The sequence below is a fragment of the Octodon degus genome, unplaced genomic scaffold (genome assembly GCF_000260255.1).
Source record: "Octodon degus isolate 3935 unplaced genomic scaffold, OctDeg1.0 scaffold00027, whole genome shotgun sequence".
NCBI lineage: Eukaryota > Metazoa > Chordata > Mammalia > Rodentia > Octodontidae > Octodon > Octodon degus.
Window position 1 is genome coordinate 3266937 of NW_004524603.1, and position 17892 is coordinate 3284828.

Sequence of the window (17892 nt, forward strand, 5' to 3'; positions counted from 1 at the left end):
TTTGAGGTACCAGGGATTGAACTCAGGACCTTGCGCTTGCCAGGCAAGTGCTTATTCTACTGAGACATCTCCCCGGCCATATAAACACTTTGGTGCCACTGTATCATTCCGGCATCACACCTGCTCTCGAGAGTGTCTTTCGGTGGCAGATGCAGCCAGCACAGCCTGCTAGAGATGCTCCAAGGTCACACAGAAGGCTTGGCTGTCCTCCGGTTGGGTGTGGACACCAAGGCACCCAGCTGCAGTGGCATGCTCTCTAGCAATGGAAACCAGACCTGCAGGTCTCGGTCTTCATATTCAGTTTCCAGAGACTCCAGCCCCAAGAGCGTGACAGCAGCCCCCCTGGAGCCTGGCCACAGCGGTCACGCCCAGGACACTGTGCAGGCCCAGGCGAAGGCAGATCAGCTCCCTGCATGCCAGACGGCTCTGATTGTATTAGTGCAGAAATGGGCAATGCAGACAGCTGGGGAGCCTCAGACCGTCTCGAAGACATGACAGAATCCAGGAGCATCTCTTTTCTGCGGCTCTGGAAACTTCAGCTTCCTCTATGAGACGGCCCCTGATTTGCCTTCCTACTTGCCAGATAAAGGAAGGCTCACACCGCCATAGAAGTGGCGGTCTTTCCTTCCAACTGAGAATGAGATGATGCACCATTCTGGTCAAAACCATCTCACTGCATCATCTTTACAGAAATCTTTCTCAGCAGTTCACATTTTCTTCCCTGCGTTTCCTTTTCTACTACTTCATTTCTCTGATAAGCACAGAAAAAGCCAACAAAACATTCCAACACATACTATTGTAATTTAACCTATACTTTTTAACTCAGCAAAGAAGTATAATGAGACAATCCAAACTATTAAAATAGGTTAAATACTGTCTTTTTAAGCACATCCAACAAGAACAAATTGTTTTCCTAATAACTCCTTGTCTGTTCAACTGTACTCTTCATTTTCCGCACTGCAGAAGCAAACAGTGAAACTCTGAAAAATATCTGTAGATGCTCAGAAGCAGCTACAAACAAAAGAAAAAGTTCACGGTAGGACTCTTCCCATTTCCAGGACTCTTTGGGAGCAGGATCAACCAAACTGGGTTGACTCAGTGACCAGTTCCAGGAGGGTCCCGTTGGCTCACTCATTCAACCCCCAGGCGAGGAGCAGGTCCTTCCCACTTTGGCCAAGTCACAAACAGGCAGAGATCCTTTCACTTGGTTCACCTCAGAAAGGGCACGGCAAAACAGTCGTGAGGTACACTACACAGTGTGCCAGAAGGCCACGCGTGCCACGTGAGATAGGAGTCAGGCAGCACAGCACTGGCATGAGGGGCAGGGGAGCTGCCCTTTAGGTAGAGAGGGAGGGGCAGACTCCATGCAGAAGGTGACCTTGCAGCCAGCCAGGTGGGTGCAGGTGTGGAGGTCCCTGCTGGAGGCCTATAGGTGAACACAGGTGAGAGCGAGCTGGACCCCATGTGAGCAGGGGACAGACCACGCCCCACCTCTTGGCCACTGGAGGAGCTCCAGCTTTTGTTCGGAAGTAAGGTGGCCTCACACAGTTCTGCTGGGCAGAGTAGTACATTTGCAGTGTGGACACCCTGGAGGAAGTGTCCCTGGTGAGGGCAGAGCCCCGTAAGTGAACTGTGCGCTGGGTTTCGGTGAGAAGTACATACATCCTGGACAGCGACGGGAAAAGTTTGCTCATTGAAGTAGGGAAGTAAGGTGCAGGTATCTGACAGTGGGGTGCAGACACGGAGGGCCAGAAGTGACAGTGGGGGCTCCCCTGCCCCAGGACACTGTGATTCGCCCCAGGAGCAAAAAGCCTGTGACATCAAGACAGCTTCCCGGCAGCGCCGAGCGCTGAGCCAGCGCTGAGTGGCAGTGCAGGGCAGTACTGGGGCAGGCACAGGAGCTCTCTTGTGCCTGCGGGGACAAACCCTTCACCATCAGGTGACCTCTGACTTCTGAGCAACAGCACTGAGGACTGTGGGTGCTGAGACTCCATGAGGTCCACTGGCAGAGCAGCTCTGTTGCTATAGAAACAGGGCCCCTGCCTGCCTGCACTCTCTCTTCTTCCCAGACAACCAGGTTTTATGGGAAAAATCAGGGGCTAAATTTCCTGTCCACTTGATTGATCCAAAAATTTGGAAAAAGGGATGTAAATCCAGGGTGCCCTTCCCCCACCTCAAAAAGGAGGAGAAACGGGTGGGCCAGGATACTAACCACACGGAGGCTGAGGGCTGCTGCAGGCAGTTCCTACCATCTGAACGAAGACTTGTGACCTCAGGCTTCCCAACTGCTAACAGCGCCTCCCGAATCCTCACAAAGCTGAGCAGTGCAGCGTGCGCAATGGACGCGGAGCGGGACTTGGGCTTTCTCCATACCAGGAGCCCCCCCGTGCCCTCTGCTGTTCCAGTCCCCGTCAGCCTCCTGCCCTGAGACCTTCTGCAGAGACCACAGTGATGATGTCATCCCAGCCCTGAGAGGAGAGGAAGGGCGACCGTGCACGCCAACGCGAGTCTTCCTGCGTCTCTGGGACTTACAAGCTGAGCCCACACCTGCTTGCTCGCAGGACCGTGCTATGCTGTCCTGCGGTTGGCTCAACCCTCCACGCAGAGGGGCGACGCCCTCTCCTCCCCCCCCCCACATCCAACTGCCAGTGGGCAGGGAAGCACAACCCTCCCAGGTGCCCACAGACCCCGGCACGTCTACATCTCCAGACCTGCAGGAGAAGCCCGCCCTCTCCAGACCCCGAGCCTGAATTCAAGTGTGGAAAAACCTGAACCAAACTTGACTCTCCTCTTGGGCCACCCACTAGCTCCGAGAGAAGCCTTGCTGGAGCTGGCTGCGGGCACCGGCTGTGAGGACACTGGGCACGCACCGCCAGGGACGGGCGTGCATGCACTCCGCAGTCCGCAGCAACACGTGCTGCTCAGATGTGGCTGCTGGGGGCCGCGCTTAGCAAGCAGAATGGAGAAGAGGAGTGTGAGGAGGAGCTGCTGAGGCCCTGAGAGAGCGCAAGGCCCTGTGTGAGCAGGCCCAAGGGGCCGAGGAAGACGGCATCCCCCCAGCAATATTCCAGAGAAGAAAGGCTGTAAGAGAGCGCAGGGCTCTGCATGCAGAGTAGGGAATAGGGAAGAGGCCGGCGACCCTGGCTCCCTCTGTGTCCCTTCCTGGGAGACCAGGGAAGCAGGGAATTCACGACACAAGCAGGGAGCTAAGCCCGAGGCGGAGCCGCACCTCCACTATCTATGCAGGAACACAGTCCCTTCCTGAGCGGCCGTCAGTGCCCCAAACTCCGCGGGTGCTCCCAGATGCGAGTCTACCTCTCAAGACTTCCACAGCTTCATCACTCTCAAGTGTTAAAATATTAGGTCGGGTTTTTGCATTGACTACTTAGCCTTTGAATGCGGCTCCAATAAAGTAAATATTTTGGAGAAAACGACATACGGTGGCGATATAAGGCTAGATAAACACACAATGGGTAAATAACAAAGAAGCCGTGATGTAGAAGAGTGGCTGTGTTAATTCTCTTGGTTCTATCTTTAAAATAAACCTTCACACAATAATGAGCAGCAGCAGACAAAAAAAAAAAAAAAAAAAAAAATCGATGGCTTTCTTCAATTCCAAATTGAAGCAGATGCTTATATCCTCCATTGCATTTTTCTTCTTAAAATGTAAGCATTATGTTAAAATTGACCCAAATTATCTAAGGCAAAAGCTGATGTCAAAGTGAAATCTGACCACTGCTGAAAATTAAAAATTGATTTTTTTTTACAGTGACTTTGAAGATCTGGAATATCCCTAAGCTTTTTTTGAATTGAAATATTCGTGTGTGTGTGTGTGTGTGTGTGTGTGTGTGTGCGTGTGCGTGTGTGTCCCCACTGGGTTCATTGCCAGCATGATTTTAATGAGCTCCAAAGGTCTTCCTGTTTGTGTACCTCCATGTGGCTGACAGTAAGTTGCTATTTTTGTTTTAAGATAAAGATGGCCACAGCACCTGCGAAACTCTCTATGTGCAGATACGGGGTTTCCCTCTCTTGTGTCCCCCAAAGTTCTCCTTGCCAGATTCCTTTTCACTGCCTGCTCCACATTCTACCAGGTTGCATGTGCTCAACCTGCGTCAGTGGCCTACACTCCTAGAAGACATCTTCGGGGCCTCACAGGACTTGTGGGCTTCTAGGTTTCCTCCAGAATGTATGTATGTGTGTGTGTGTGTGTGTGTGTGCGCGCGCGCGCACGTGTGTGCTCACCATCATGGGGCAAATCATTTCCTCGGCTTCAAATAGACATAGATGCTGCTGACATACACAGAAAGTAATGCATTCTGGGAAAAGTAACACAACTAGTATAGAAGCCAAGTCTGCAAATGTTTCTATCACTGTGGCAAATTTGTGGGGGTCCCCTCCTTTGCCAAGTGTTGCATCCATTCAGAACCATAAGCTTTAACACTGTTATGTAAGCCTGAATATTTGTTTAAGCTCTGTGATGTAATGAAGCCACTTCCCAACTCGATTACAGGCCAGTAACACGTGCTGAAATGAGCAGAGCATCCAGAAAACAGGAAGGAGTTTCGTGACATCATCCGACAATTACTCGTAGTCTTCTCAGATGTCAAACTCTCTGTCATCAATTCTTAAAATGCTCTCCTTAGAATAAGCTCCGAATGCCAGACCGTGCTAAAGACAAATGAGCTCAGTGTTGATGGTGGGAAAGGCTGGATATATTTTTGTGTGTTGATCAAATCAAACCAACGTGCTTGAAATGGACCCAAATCACAAGGTGGCATGTGGGGCCTCAAAATGCCCTTAATGCTATATTTATTGAACCAGAATTTAATTTTGAAAGGATTACGGTGATTATTTTTATCACCAATGCTTCATGAGAGGATCAATACTGGCCAGTGCAAAGAAGTGTTTCTCATGCGTGTGATTAATGCATTGTTATCATCAGAGTAATTAAAAGGATCAGGGACTTGGACAATCAGCACGTACATCTTACTCAGCAACTCCTGCCAGGTGCTCACAAAAATTAAACTCATTAATCATTCTGACTCAAAAGGATTAAAAACCTTTGGGTAAGAAAATTTCAAAAAGTCTATTTTATGAAGAAAGAAAATATCCAAGCCAACGTGTAGAAAAATTTTTGTCCACTTAGAGGTAACAGATTTTTAATCTTATGTGATGAAATAAACTGACTCTGTTGTCAAAAGCATAATATGATGCTACTTTGCTACTATGCAACTATAGGTACAAAGCACAAGGAAATTTCTGGAAATGCAGGCACCAGCAGCAGCATGAAACCCATGCTTGGAAAGCTGCCCCTGCTGCCCACCTACCCTGCCAGCGCAGAGCTCGCATCCCCTGGGAACACATGATGTGCGTTGTCACAAACATGCATTTTGCCAACTGGGGAAAGCAAAGCCTTGCTAACACACTGAGGCTCATTTGCCACAGTTCACAGCTGACATGCGGCCTGCCCAATCGAAGGCCAAGCAGCCTTACTCTACTAATTTTCCAAGCTGAAAGTCTAGGTCCTTGTGACTCCGTCCCTCCCTGATAGAGGTAACAAAGGAGATGAAATGAAGCAGGGAGCCTGGAGCTGTGCTTCACAAATCCCAGGTGCAGTGCAGAGGTAAGGAACTTCTGTGCTTCCCCGTGGGCACCAGAGGCTGCTTTATTGTCACAGGGCCACCTTCCCAATTGTGGTGACATTCTCGGAGTTGAGCTGCCAAAGCAGAGTTTTGTATAGTTTTGCAATAGATACAATAGACATCAACAAATTCTTTATTGACATAGAGCTATATTTACAAAGAGAAGAGGTTACTTACTCTACCTAAGCATTCACCAGGAGGAGGTTTTAGGTGTCAAATATGTTCTGGAGGAAAAGAGTCTAAACTTTTCACATACTAAACTATTGTCTCCAGTGGAGACAATGATCTAGTGTTATTGGGACATCGCTGAATGTCAGTGCTGGGGCTGATGCTTATCTAGGGTAATAACTCTAGGAAGGAAACCAAGGCTCAGAACTGGCTGGACGTGAATGCAAGCGCTGTATGTGGCACTAGAAGAGGGAAACGTGAGAGTAAGAGTAGTAGAAACAAGAGAATCAAACTGAAATCTTACTTTGACCTGCAGATAAAAAAAAAGGGGGGGGGGAGTGACAAAGCTAGTGATGCATTCCATGTGGATATTTTATGACCATCACAAAAATGATTTAGTAGGTTGCCTGACATAGTTCAAAAGCTTGGAAAAGCCATTCCTGCAGTCTTTGCAATTCTAGAATTCCCCAATTCCGTACAATATGAAAGCAAATTATCTTCAGAAAAATGTTAAATATATCAGTGTAATAAAGCTTCTAACATAGAAGCTGCTGAACATACTGGGTTCCCTTTGGGCACAGAGAGAGAGTCCATCCTACAAAGGAAGTATGAAAAGGGAAGAATAAAATACTGGAGAACAAAATATTAAAGGATAGGGGAAGGGAATGATTTGCCAAAGACTTGAAAGGCTGACTTCAAAGAATGAAAGATTCAGGCCCTGAATTCATGTAGCATCATGAAAAGATGTGAGATATAAAAGTTTTAGGGTTTGGTAGTGGTCCCTGAGAGCAAAAGCTACAATGACATCAAGGTGACAGAGATATCAGACATGGTGGACACTGGTGAAGAGGGGAGAGGGTATGAGCCTGTGTCCATGACAGACCAGGAAGGAAGGGCTGCGAAGCGCACCATGGGGGTGAGGAGCAGGCCTTTTGCTTCATCAGTTATGAAACAAAAGAAGGAAGCATGAAGGGCTGGGAGGGGGACCAGAGAAGACGGTCTTTGGTCTGCCCGCAGGGAGAGCACGAAGAGCTGGTGGGGCAGGAGCGATTAAGGAGCCATATTACTAGCAACAGCAGCAGCACACACGCATCGGGCACCTGCCTGGCACCTGCACTGCAGGCGATGCTAAAGAAAGGGTGAGTGAAACAGAAGCGCTGCATACATCTTCAGTGAAGGCCCCAAGGCGACCTGGGCTGCCCACTGCCGCTCTGGAGGCGAGCGCGCCAGGGCCCCACAGTGAGGGTCCTGGGACCAGACAACAGCTGAGAGGCTCATTCTTTTCTCTAATAAAGTGAATTTCAATTAAGAACACTTCAACCAGAGATGGTAGAAGCACACAGCATATAACAATACTTGTTCAGACAAGGAATCAATCATGAAATTGACAAATCCCAAGGACATATTGAAAGGACATGGACATAATAGTAATGGGCAGTAGAGGCAGAGAAAAAGAAGATGGCCAAAGACATACAAGTGAAAAAATAGGCCCTGCCACACTGAGAGAAACCATGGGCAGTAATTTGTCATTCCATCCCCATTTTGGTCACTTTGGTATTTTAAAAGGCTGTTGCCATTCTTAGCCCCTTGTATAGATAGGAAACAACTTGTCACAAAAAATTAAAAGGGGACACTATGTGACCTCAGCAAAACTACTTCTCTGGAAGGACACAAGTCTTACAAGCCTTTCTAGAAATTACCAATTTGAGTGGGAGAATAAGAAAGTTTGGGAAGCCAGTCACAGTTCATTTCAACAGGAAGCTACTCAATGCTATTGAAAGTCATTTCAAGTCATGTGTTCTTCAAGACTCAACTTATTTTTAAACCAAGGAGTTTTAAATAAAATGACTGTTGATTCCTCAGAGGAGTTGCCCAAGCAAATAACTTTATAAATCAAAGATATATAAGATCTACCCAGGTAAGCTGCCCTGGGAAGCCACCCTGGCCAAAGGTCCCTTTCTGAAAACTGCAGTGTGTGTGTTTTATACAACACGTGTTAATATTTCCTGGCCAAATTTTCAACTGCATAGGGTTTATCTGAGCAGACTTGCTTACATCTCATTGTGTGAGCCTTAGTGATTACCTTAAATTCAGTTCGCAGAGAAATTACTCATTTTCAGCCTTCCACACGCATGTCTGCGCACACAAGTGCAGACACGAAGAATTACATTCCCGTTGTCCCTCTCTGGGTTGAAAGGCAACATGTAGAAGACCTGGCCGGTCGCGGTGCTATGATGCCTCTCATCAACCCAGTACCAAGGTGAGGAGGCTGTTTCCATGTGTTGGCACTGCTTGCCCTGACTGATAGGACACAGAAGAGCAACACAGCCTCTAGCCTTGGGATCAGGACTGCTCGGATCAAGATTTCTCCAGAACCCGGGCAAGAGGCCTTCAGCACAACGGAGAGCTCCTGCCCAAGGGCTGAGCTTCCCAACCAGAAATGTCCACTTTTTGCTGCCAAGATATCAGCAATTCCAACTTGCATACATGATACGAAATTGTTCCTAATCACATATATTTAGTTTTAAATTTGCACTGGAAAATGATTACTTGAGATTCTTTGATCTTCACAAGGCCCAATATCTACAAAGTAGTTTTGAAGTTCGCTGTCTGTCTTCAAGTGTATCTATTAAGCAGATCAGAACATTTGCTCTTGGAAGTATGGTGGTGTGTTCAATGTGTACATATCACTTGCACTAAAATTTTGGCTATTACTTCCCCAGTTTTGAAGAACTTTCCAAGAAAAGTACTTCAAATATTTACCTGATGCTGCAGTTAGCCTTGCATCACTAGTTTAAGTAGACATTTTAAACTTCCTTGTCTCCTACTGTGTCCACTGGAGGCATGCAATGTGATAGTGTAAAAGTTATCAGAGAGAAGCAAATGCATATATTCATAGCCTCATTCAGCTGTTTTTGTTTTTTGTGACAAAATAGCTAAAATCTTACTTATCATGAATTGCATCCACATTATAACCCCACGATCTACAGCCCTCAGGGTGTCCATCCTGACTGGCCAATCGTACCTGTCTGCTGCGTTGTAGAAAACCGTTATTTTGTAAATGTGCAGATTATCACCACACATACATGTATAGATGGTGGAAGTCTGCACACATCACAGTATACTATGCTTACATACACCACATCCACACGTGTGCATGCATGTGCGCAGACACACACACACACAGATGCAGCTCTCTATTTTCCAGGAAACAAACACTACTGTCAGGGCTTAATCTAAATTCCAGCTACTTACTGTTCAGAGCTCTACCAGTGGAGATTATCTGCGCTTGCCAATCCCTGGCCTGCTCTCCACTGCAACACTTTCGCTCCTCTGAGAAGCAGCTCTAGACCCATGTGAAAATGAAAAGAAGTAAACACATGACATGATGACCCAAGCTAAGATTTTTAAAAGAAGCAAGGCTCCAGACCGGCTTAGGCCTCTCCTGTCTCCTGGCGACACCTAGAGCCTGCTGAGGGGAAATTCCATTGTTCTCAGTGGAAACGTCCTCAGTTCCATCCCTTTAAGTCAGATTTCAGGCAAGACACGCAACTTGCTGTCTGCACTGCAGCTCCACCGTCCTCTCCCAGACCCCCAGTAGTGGCACAGTCCCCAAGCCTGCTCCATCCTCCCACACGGAACCCTCCTTCCTTGGACCGGATGTCTGAGGCAGGCAGTTCCCTTGGGACCAGGCTCCCTGGAGTGAGTGACGTCTCTTCGGTGTCTAACTAACCAAGGGACCCTGCAAACGATCCAAGTCAGAACTAAACATCTCGTGCAAGCCCGTTTGTGTGCCTAAGTGTGCAAAGCACACCTCCCACAAAGTCCCACCTCCGTCCTGTTCCACCATATCTGTCACAAAACAAAACAGGAACTACTACCAGTAACAGCAGAACCTCGCTGGCTTTGCAGGACCTGGAGATAGAGGATTGTCTCTGTGGAAACACCCACTCTCTACACAAACACAACTCTTGCACAAAGACATGCCAATACTGGGGCAGCGTGACCCAAGAAGAGCCCCATGTAATGGCCCCAGCCTCCTGCTTGGTGCAGGCAGCCCCACTGCCTCCTTTGGGAGCGCCAGACAGCCAGGAGGCTGGTTCAGGGACTCTAAGGCCACACAACTGCTCACGGAAGGCAAGAGGGAGGCTGCTCAAAGGCGCAGGAAGGGGCTCCTCTAACCCAGCCCACGCTGCTGGAGTCCAGGCCGGCCCAACCTGTCTGCGAGCTACTCTGTGACCTGTCTCTCTGCCCTGAGAACAGAAAGTCCCAAAGAAAAACAAGTTTTGTCTCTTGCTTGGCCTGAACTCTCAACCTCTGGAAGGGACTCAGGCCCCTGGCAGGAGTCCTGGCTTACTAGGGGAATATGCAAATCCAACCTTGGAAACCCAGGCTGCCAGGAGAAGAGTAGAGCTCTACTCCAGGCGAAGTTTTGAGGGCAGCAGGCAGTCTGCGAAGAGTTGTTGGCCCAAGGGTGGGAGTGGAGGCTGGGCACCACCTGGTGTCCACAGCACAACTGTGCTGGTCCTCGGTAGGAAGGACATGTGGCCCCAGTTGGTACTTTTAGATATTGTTCCAGAAAAGGTCACTGCCACCACTACTGGAGGAGAACGTGTTTGGTGGCATTTTTATCAGGGCACAGTGGAGAGGTGGAGGGGATGCCTGGATAGAATGCAGTGCCAGGTGGCAGGAGGGGACGTGGTGTCTAGGTCTTAAGCAGGGCAATGCATTTTTTTTTTTTTCTTTTTGAAAAACAACAAGCCAACTCGCAAGCGCAGGCAGATCCAATTCCCTCTTCGGACCCACAGCAGCCTGCGTTAGAAGCAGACATTAGCGAATCCGGGGAGTCCAAGTGCCTAGTACACCCCAGCACACGCAGCTCCAAAACGGGGCTCGCATGGGCCACCAACTCTTGGCCCCTCGGAGGCGGTTAGACCCGCTCCGGATGGCGGGCGACCGCGACCAAGCACTCAGAGCTACGCGGCGAGCCCCGAGCGGGGGAAGGGAGCAGGGGAGGTGACGCCGCGGACCCAGTCCCCGCGCCCGCCACCAGCAGCCCGCCGCCGCGGTGCGCTTACGTCCTCCTCGTCCCCGTCGCTCCGCGCCTGGTACTGGAACCGGGGCCGGCCGCCCGCGCCCCCGCCGCCGCGCTCCCGGGCAGCCGCTGCCGGAGCCTGCGGGCCGAGGGGCTTGGTCGCGCCGCCACCGCCGTCGTCGTCCGGGCCTTGGCCGCCCAGGAGGTGGCTGGCCTCGGGCGGCGGCGCGGGGAAGGAGCGCGACGTGTTGATCTTGCCGGTGAAGCGCTGGTACAGCGAGGCCATCGGGCCGCGCGCTCGCCGGTGCCCGGGAAGCTTCGCTCTGGGGCGCTCGGAATATGGAGCCGTCTCCGCTGTCTCTCGGGTGCCCGCGCCCCACCCCCTCCAGGAGAAGAAAAAAAAAAAAAGGCAAGAAAAAGAAAAAGCCAAAAGGAGGCGGCGGGCGGGAGAGGCGGCAGAAGAAAGGCGAGCCTGCGGCGGCCGCTGCTCCGCGCCGCTCTGAAGGCGCCGCCGCCGCCCGGCTCAGCCTCCTGCGCCCCCTCGCGCGGCTCCGCGAGCCCGGCCGCCGCGTGTGCGCTTTCTCTCCACTGCTTTTTATTTTTTTTAACCTCTTGCCACAGCCACGCACGGCCTAATCAAAGCGATCGAAGGGACCGGGAAACAGACGACGGAGGGAGAGGAAGCCAGGCCCGTCCTTGGCACCACCCAGAGCCCGCGTCCAGGCGCCTCGCGGCCCCCGCCCAGCCCAGCTCCTCCTTCGCCCTCCGCAGCCCGGCCGGGCAATGGCGCCCGGCGGCCCTGGGAACCTGGGGGGCTTGGCTCGGGGACCTGGGGGGGCCGAGGGGACGCGAGAGTCCGGGCTGTGGAGAGGCGCAGGAGGTGCCCGGGCCGCCGGGAGCCGGGAGCAGCGAGGGGCTGGGCGCCAGGTCCCAGCCGAGGTCACCGCCGAGCGTGAGCAGAGGGACCGACGACAATGTGCGGGGCGCCCAGAGCACCCCGAGCCCCCGAGCGCGCCCCCTCGCGTCGCTCTTCTGGCGTTTCCTGCCCAACTTGGAACCGCGACAGCTGAGCCCCCTGCGGCCAGAGAGCGCGCACCTGGGCGCCAGGAGCCCGGGCTTGGAGCGGGAGGTAGGCGGCCCGAATCGGGGAGGGGCTCGGAGGCAGGGTTTGGGGGCGCCAATCTGTCCGCCCCAAAGCCAGCCTGGACGGTTTTCCTCCACCCCCTCCACCCCCTGCCCACGAGAGGGGAAGGAAGGGCCACCTCGGGTCCCGCGGGAGCTTCCCGAGAACCCGCCAAGCGCGCCCTCCGCTCCACTGAGCCGGGCCAACTCCATTCCCTTCCTACAAACGCCAGGAGCGGCGGGGTCGCCGGGTTGCCCACAACTTTCCCGTTTTGCTCAGCCTGCTCCCCGTTCCCGGCCCCGCCCCGGAGGAAACCATAGAGGCAGGGTGACCCCAAATGTTGTGCACCATCCAGGGGTTCGCATGAACTCATTTTGCTGCAGTAAAACGTGCTTCAGCGCCCCCGTGTGGAAAGAGGCGTAACTGTGGTTCCCCGTTCGGCCGAGAGTCCGGCCCCTTTCCTGGCTTCAGCCCTGTGGATGCTCTTGATTTTCTGGAGGGCCGGGTCTCAGGTACCCTTGAGCGCCCTGTCCGTGCTCCCCAGACTCGAGATGCTCCCTGCCCTTTCCCGTTCCCCAGGTTTGTTTTCAAAATCATAGGCAAGGCATCCAGGGAAGGGTGGGCAGGCTGAGGACTCCCCAGTCTCCCTGGGCATCACACTTGACCAGGCTCAGTGACGGGTGACCCTGTCCCGAAATCACCGCTGCATGGGAAGCCCACAGAGGTCTGGCAGGTGGGCCTGGCCTGCGCCAAGTCAACAATTACAGAAGCAATCGGAAGACTAAACTTTAAAAGTCACCCCACTTAGCTAGAAAGCTTGGCTTTTGACCCTGTGGCCCACCTCAGCTGCGCTTTTGATAGAGGAAACTCTTTCCTTAGCAGCCTTAAAAGAAAAACTCAAGCTGTCCTCCGCTCCAGCAAGATGCTGACGCTTCATCACACAGTGCTGCTGCGCGGTTGCGTGGCTGCGGAGAGGGTGCAGGGGGTGCCCGGGCCTCCTGCTCACCTGGTTATCACGCTCCCCTGGCACAGCGATGCTACCAGGGTTGTGCTTAGGAGGCACGACATATGTACGCATACTGCTGCACAAACTCTCAGAAAAAGAAGCACCGTGCCAAACTACCACATTCCATGTGAAACAGGAATTATATACACAGTACTTTGCAGATACGGGCATATTAATAACAAGTCTTTTAATGATCAGTGGAATAATAACAAATGAATAACAAAGGTAGTGTTTTGCTTATGAAAATTTTCTCAAGTGAGTTTGTAGGTACTGAAATGATCATTTATCATTGTTTCAAACCCTTATGAAGTTACTCAGACATGGAAATGATTTCTAGTCTAAATTGGGAAGGGGGGCTGGAGAGCAGGGCCCAGTAGAGCAGGGGCGGGATCCTGGAGGAGGGCCCAGAAACAAACCCAAGCGAGGCCACTTGCACCTTGCAGAGTGCTGTCGCCGGGAGGGAGGATGGGCCGATGGGCCTGGGCACAGCCCCCTCCAAGGGTGTCAGGAGCTGTGACAACACTCACAGGTATCTTTACGGGTTCTGGGCTTCTGATTTGCGTATACAGAGTGGGCGGTTAGGGCCTCAGAGAACGGCAAGCCAATCCATTTGCGTCCCATCTCATTCTTGCCTCAAACACACTCACATATGAGCACCAAAAAGGAATTAAAGCCCAGCCGAGGAGCACGAGAAGCCCTGGCGCTTCAGCCCAGCTGCACCGCTTCATCGGGAAGGCGCCCAAACGCCCTTGGCCCACCTGGCCCTCCAGCGTTCTGTGTCCACCACACCGAGGCAGATCTGCATGCCTGCATGTTGCATGTTGGGGCTGGATGTGGGAAACGCTTTTGAAATTATTTTGTGAACCATCCAGTGCCCTCACTAATTCCTCCATGGTGCTTAGCCCAACGCCCGCCCACCCACGCTTCTCGCCTGCTTGGCTCGACTAGGAAGCTGTGAGTGTGCTTCTCTTTCCTGGACCCAATTTACAAATCAAGTAAATATGCTGCAGAGTACGATGGGGAATCGTTTTTACACTGAGAATAAGGAGGAGTTTTCGGTCTACACGCAAGCTGGGCATTACAGAAATAGCAAAGGCATGGTGGATTCAGCAGCTTAGACACGACTTTTATTAGGCAAGCAGTGTTCTTATTTCTGAGAGAACTGCATGCTGCAGGAGCTCCTCCTCTTCTGGGTGGTGAGGGAGGAGAGTAGAGCCGTGTTTCAGATGTGATTCTGTTCCTCACACTGATGTTTGGAGAAATTAAAGGGCCAACGTAGGCATAGGCCGAAGGAAAGTCTTCCCCACGATGAGCGGCACCAGCTATCCTTTAGATAGCTCACCTTGACCTTTTGTAAATAGGAAACAAAACAAGTCTGTGGTAAGTCCAGAAAGCACAGTGCAAAATGCACAAACAGAAAGCACATTCTCTCCTCTGAAAACCGGGTCTCGGAAGTGTTTTGTTCTTGTGCTCTCCAAGACGACTACAGATGAGAAATGGGGTTATGTGACGTTCTTACAAAGTTTTGAAAAGAAATGTCCAGTGCACACAGGCCATACACACACACACACACACACACACACACACACACGAGCAACTGCTCTTCTGGGTTTTTTGCAAGACACAAAGTTAATCTGTGAAACTAAGTTTGAGCTTTTTACCTCGATACTTAGTTATTAATCTGCTGTAAAGGAAAACATTTATTTCAGCCCAGAAAGCATGGCTTCCTCTAAAATCAGAAACTTTAATCTCCCCACAGGCCCCATCCATGGCCTTTCTGGTTGCCGTCGTGTGATTGGCTGGCTCTTGCACACCAGTGAGGGCACGCGCACACCTAGCTGCTCCCGCGTGGCCCACACAAGCACCGGTACTGGGAGGTCAGCGCCAGGCTGAAGCCCTTGCCATGTACATTAGGCAGCCCCGCGCGCCCGGTCGGCCCTCCCCGCATCCCACCCCGCTGCATCCGGGTTCTCCTCCACCCCCGCTCTCCTCCGCTTCTGACCGAAGCCCACCTCTCTCTGCACCCACACCCCGCTTCCTTTCTTCCCTCCCCCTTGCTTGCCTTTCATTCTCGTTCTCTCTCTGGATCAATATCAGTAGACTATAAATATATACTTTTTTCTCTAAAACGGCCTTGCAGCTCTATAAATACGTATGAAATCTTGCTTTTTTTTTTTTTTCTTATTACCAACATTGCTTTGGAAATTATCCAAAAAATCACTTCCTGTCCTAGAAGAGGCACAAATTTGTATTTTCTTCTTCTTTTTTAAATTCTTTTCTTTATTTGATACAGGGTCTTGCTATGTGGCTCCGACTCACAGTGATCCTCCTGTCTTAGCCTCCCTGATGCTGGGATTACAGATGTGCCCCACCACACCCAATTTTGGTGGCTGGCATGGTGCAGCCGGTGTTCGGGGACCGGCACGGCATGTGGTGCCTGGGATCGAACCCGGGTCCTTGTACTTGCCAGGTAGGCAGTCCTTAGACTGCCAAGCTATCTCCCTGGCCCTTCAGGTTTCTTTTTTTAATCTTTTATTTACAAACTTGTATTTCTACTTCCGCTATGTCAGTAGCTGCTACAGTGCTCCCCAACTCTCCAGTCGGTCCATTTCACAGAGTCTAGAAAGGTCTGCCTCTCTGTCTGTGCCTGGGGTCCCTGGACATAATTACTGCATTCTCAGGGTAGCTTTTTTTTTTTTTTTTTTTTTCTGGTACCAGGAATCAAACTGTGGACCTTGCACTTGCCCGGCAGGCACGTATGCTGCTGAGCCATCTTCCTGGCACCGGCATCCATGGGGCCTTATCTGTCGATCTAGCACTGTACGATAGCAGAGACCTGACTTGAGCTTCCCCAGAGCTCCCGACCCTTCTTCAGGCCACACCCGTGCTTGGGTCCAGTGAATCAAGCTGTATATGTTTCCTTCAGCGCTAAAGAGAAGGTAATGAGCCTCTGCAGCTCGATGCTTTAATGTTTTATGCGACAGAGCAGTGGCTGTGATGTGCAAGGAGAGCAGGCTTTCATCCGCTCTCTCAGGTGCCCCCTGGCAAGCGCTGGGAAGGACCATGTCCTGGGTCATCCTGCCAGCTCAGGACAAAGTGTGACGGACAGGGAGGGCAGGGCTTGGGCCATCCCCTGAGAGCCTTCACATCAGGTCGCCCCATGCGGTTCTCAGGCTCTGCCTCAGAAGCCACAGTGGAATGGAAGGAGGTGGCCAGGTGCCGTCTTCTCTGGACAGAAGGAAGTAGGGGCGGGGCGGAGGCGGGGCGCATGGAAGAGCACGCACACGCGTCGCCTGGATCCCCTCAGGGCAAACACTGCCCCACATCAGCCCTGCCGCTTTCTGAAGCAGGGCCAATGGAGATGTCACAGAAAGTGGACAGCCTGACTCCTGGAGGAACCGTTACACTTGCAAAGGGAGGGAGGGAGGGGACATGGCGGTCAGCTGGAACGTGCACTGGGATGAAGACTAGGGGAGACGGAGAGTCTGGTTGTCTCACCCTGAGCCAGAAGGCTCGCGTGCCTGAAACAGGAGAGAGACGCCCAGCACCCTGGCCTCACCCGGCCACAGCCAGCCCCCGCGGGGCCAGGCATCTCTTCTCTTAGCAGTACCATGGCTGGGAGGCATGAGGAGGACAGCATCCTCTAACCAACCAGAGATGGCAAGATGCCTCTGAGTCAGAGCAGAAGTCACCTCAGAGGAAGCCAGGGTAGGGCCAGGGCAGCCGCTACTCCCTGGGTGTGCCCTTCGCTGAATCTCAAAGTCCCTTTAAAAAATAATTTCTTTCCCTCTCGTAACCCATGTCAGAACTTGTCAGAATGGAGGCAATTCCTGAGGTGAAGCTCTGTTTAGAATTGTGTCAATAAAAAGCATAGTAGTTAGGAAATGGCCCACATCCAAGAGAGATGAAGGCAGGTGAGCGTGTGCAAGGCTACAAGGCCCTCCACGGGGGTGCAACAGGCATGCCGAGGTGTGATGCGTGTGCGACAGGCCATCTGAACAGCCTCCTCACAGCCAGAGCACAACCCATGCTTCCTCTTCCAAGCACAGCTTCTAGGTCCTGGGATTCATCTTTAAGATCAGCCACTATTTCCATATTTAAACCATGATAGATTGGGATGCTGTGGCGAATTCCCGCCCCACTGCGCCACCTAATGCACTGACTTTGAGCTTGATCTTGCCGTTTCCTTTGGCCAGTGAAGCATGCATGGATCCGAGACAGGCAGAAGCTTTGCAGGCATCTGCCGAGCCTGATCAACCTCTGCAGTTTGGGACCTGTGGTCCCAGAACAGGCTCTGGGGGGCTGCTGCCACTTCAGGCTGGCCTTGGAAACTGCACACGTGGAGCACACTGGAGCCCCCCAGCCTGCGGCGGGTCCAGTAACAGCGAGGGGCGAAGGGCAGAGCTGCCTCTGAGCCTCGTGGGGACCAGCTAACGCAGAGTAGAGGAAAGTGGGTCTTGGGGTGAACGAGTGTGGCACAGCTCCCCGTGTCGGGGATGGCCTGCTGCACAGAGCACTGTTGCACCACGCCCTAGAGCCCAACCCAATCCCTGCCCCAGAAATGGCGCCCTAACACGGAGGCTAAGTGTGAGCCTTGCACGAACTTGTTCTATAAACACCTGAATGCTGGGGAACGAACTCACATTCACCCTGATGGCGGTCAGCGTGCCTCGGGGCGAGTCAGGCTGACGCTGTAAGTGAGCGGACTGGCAATCGTGCCTTTTTTGAATAGATGCGGTTTTCTCAGTTTCTTGCTCAGTTTGGTCACAGCTACAGCTCTGCGAGCTTTATTAGCAAAAACACTGTTCGGAGCCTCTGGATCTCAAACGCGTTTCTCTACGCCTGGGTTGGCGCCGGAGGAGTGCTGGGGAGCGTTTTCAACCCGCCGAGGCAGGGGCTTTCTGTGTTCTAGTCGTGT

At 52.0% G+C, this 17892-nt stretch overlaps 1 protein-coding gene across 2 annotated transcripts in view; it reads right to left on the reverse strand.

The window, feature by feature from the left end:
• Window positions 1-17892, reverse strand: part of Dpp6 (dipeptidyl peptidase like 6) — an 840304-nt gene that overhangs the window by 584508 nt on the left and 237904 nt on the right. The window contains exon 1 of one of the 2 annotated variants that reach the window (XM_004628971.2): window positions 10889-11131. The exons of the other annotated variant lie outside the window; for it this stretch is intronic. Within the exon in view, the coding sequence (XP_004629028.1) occupies window positions 10889-11131 (243 nt within the window). Of the gene's footprint in view, window positions 1-10888; window positions 11132-17892 lie in introns of those variants that run through there. 2 annotated transcript variants of the gene reach the window in all.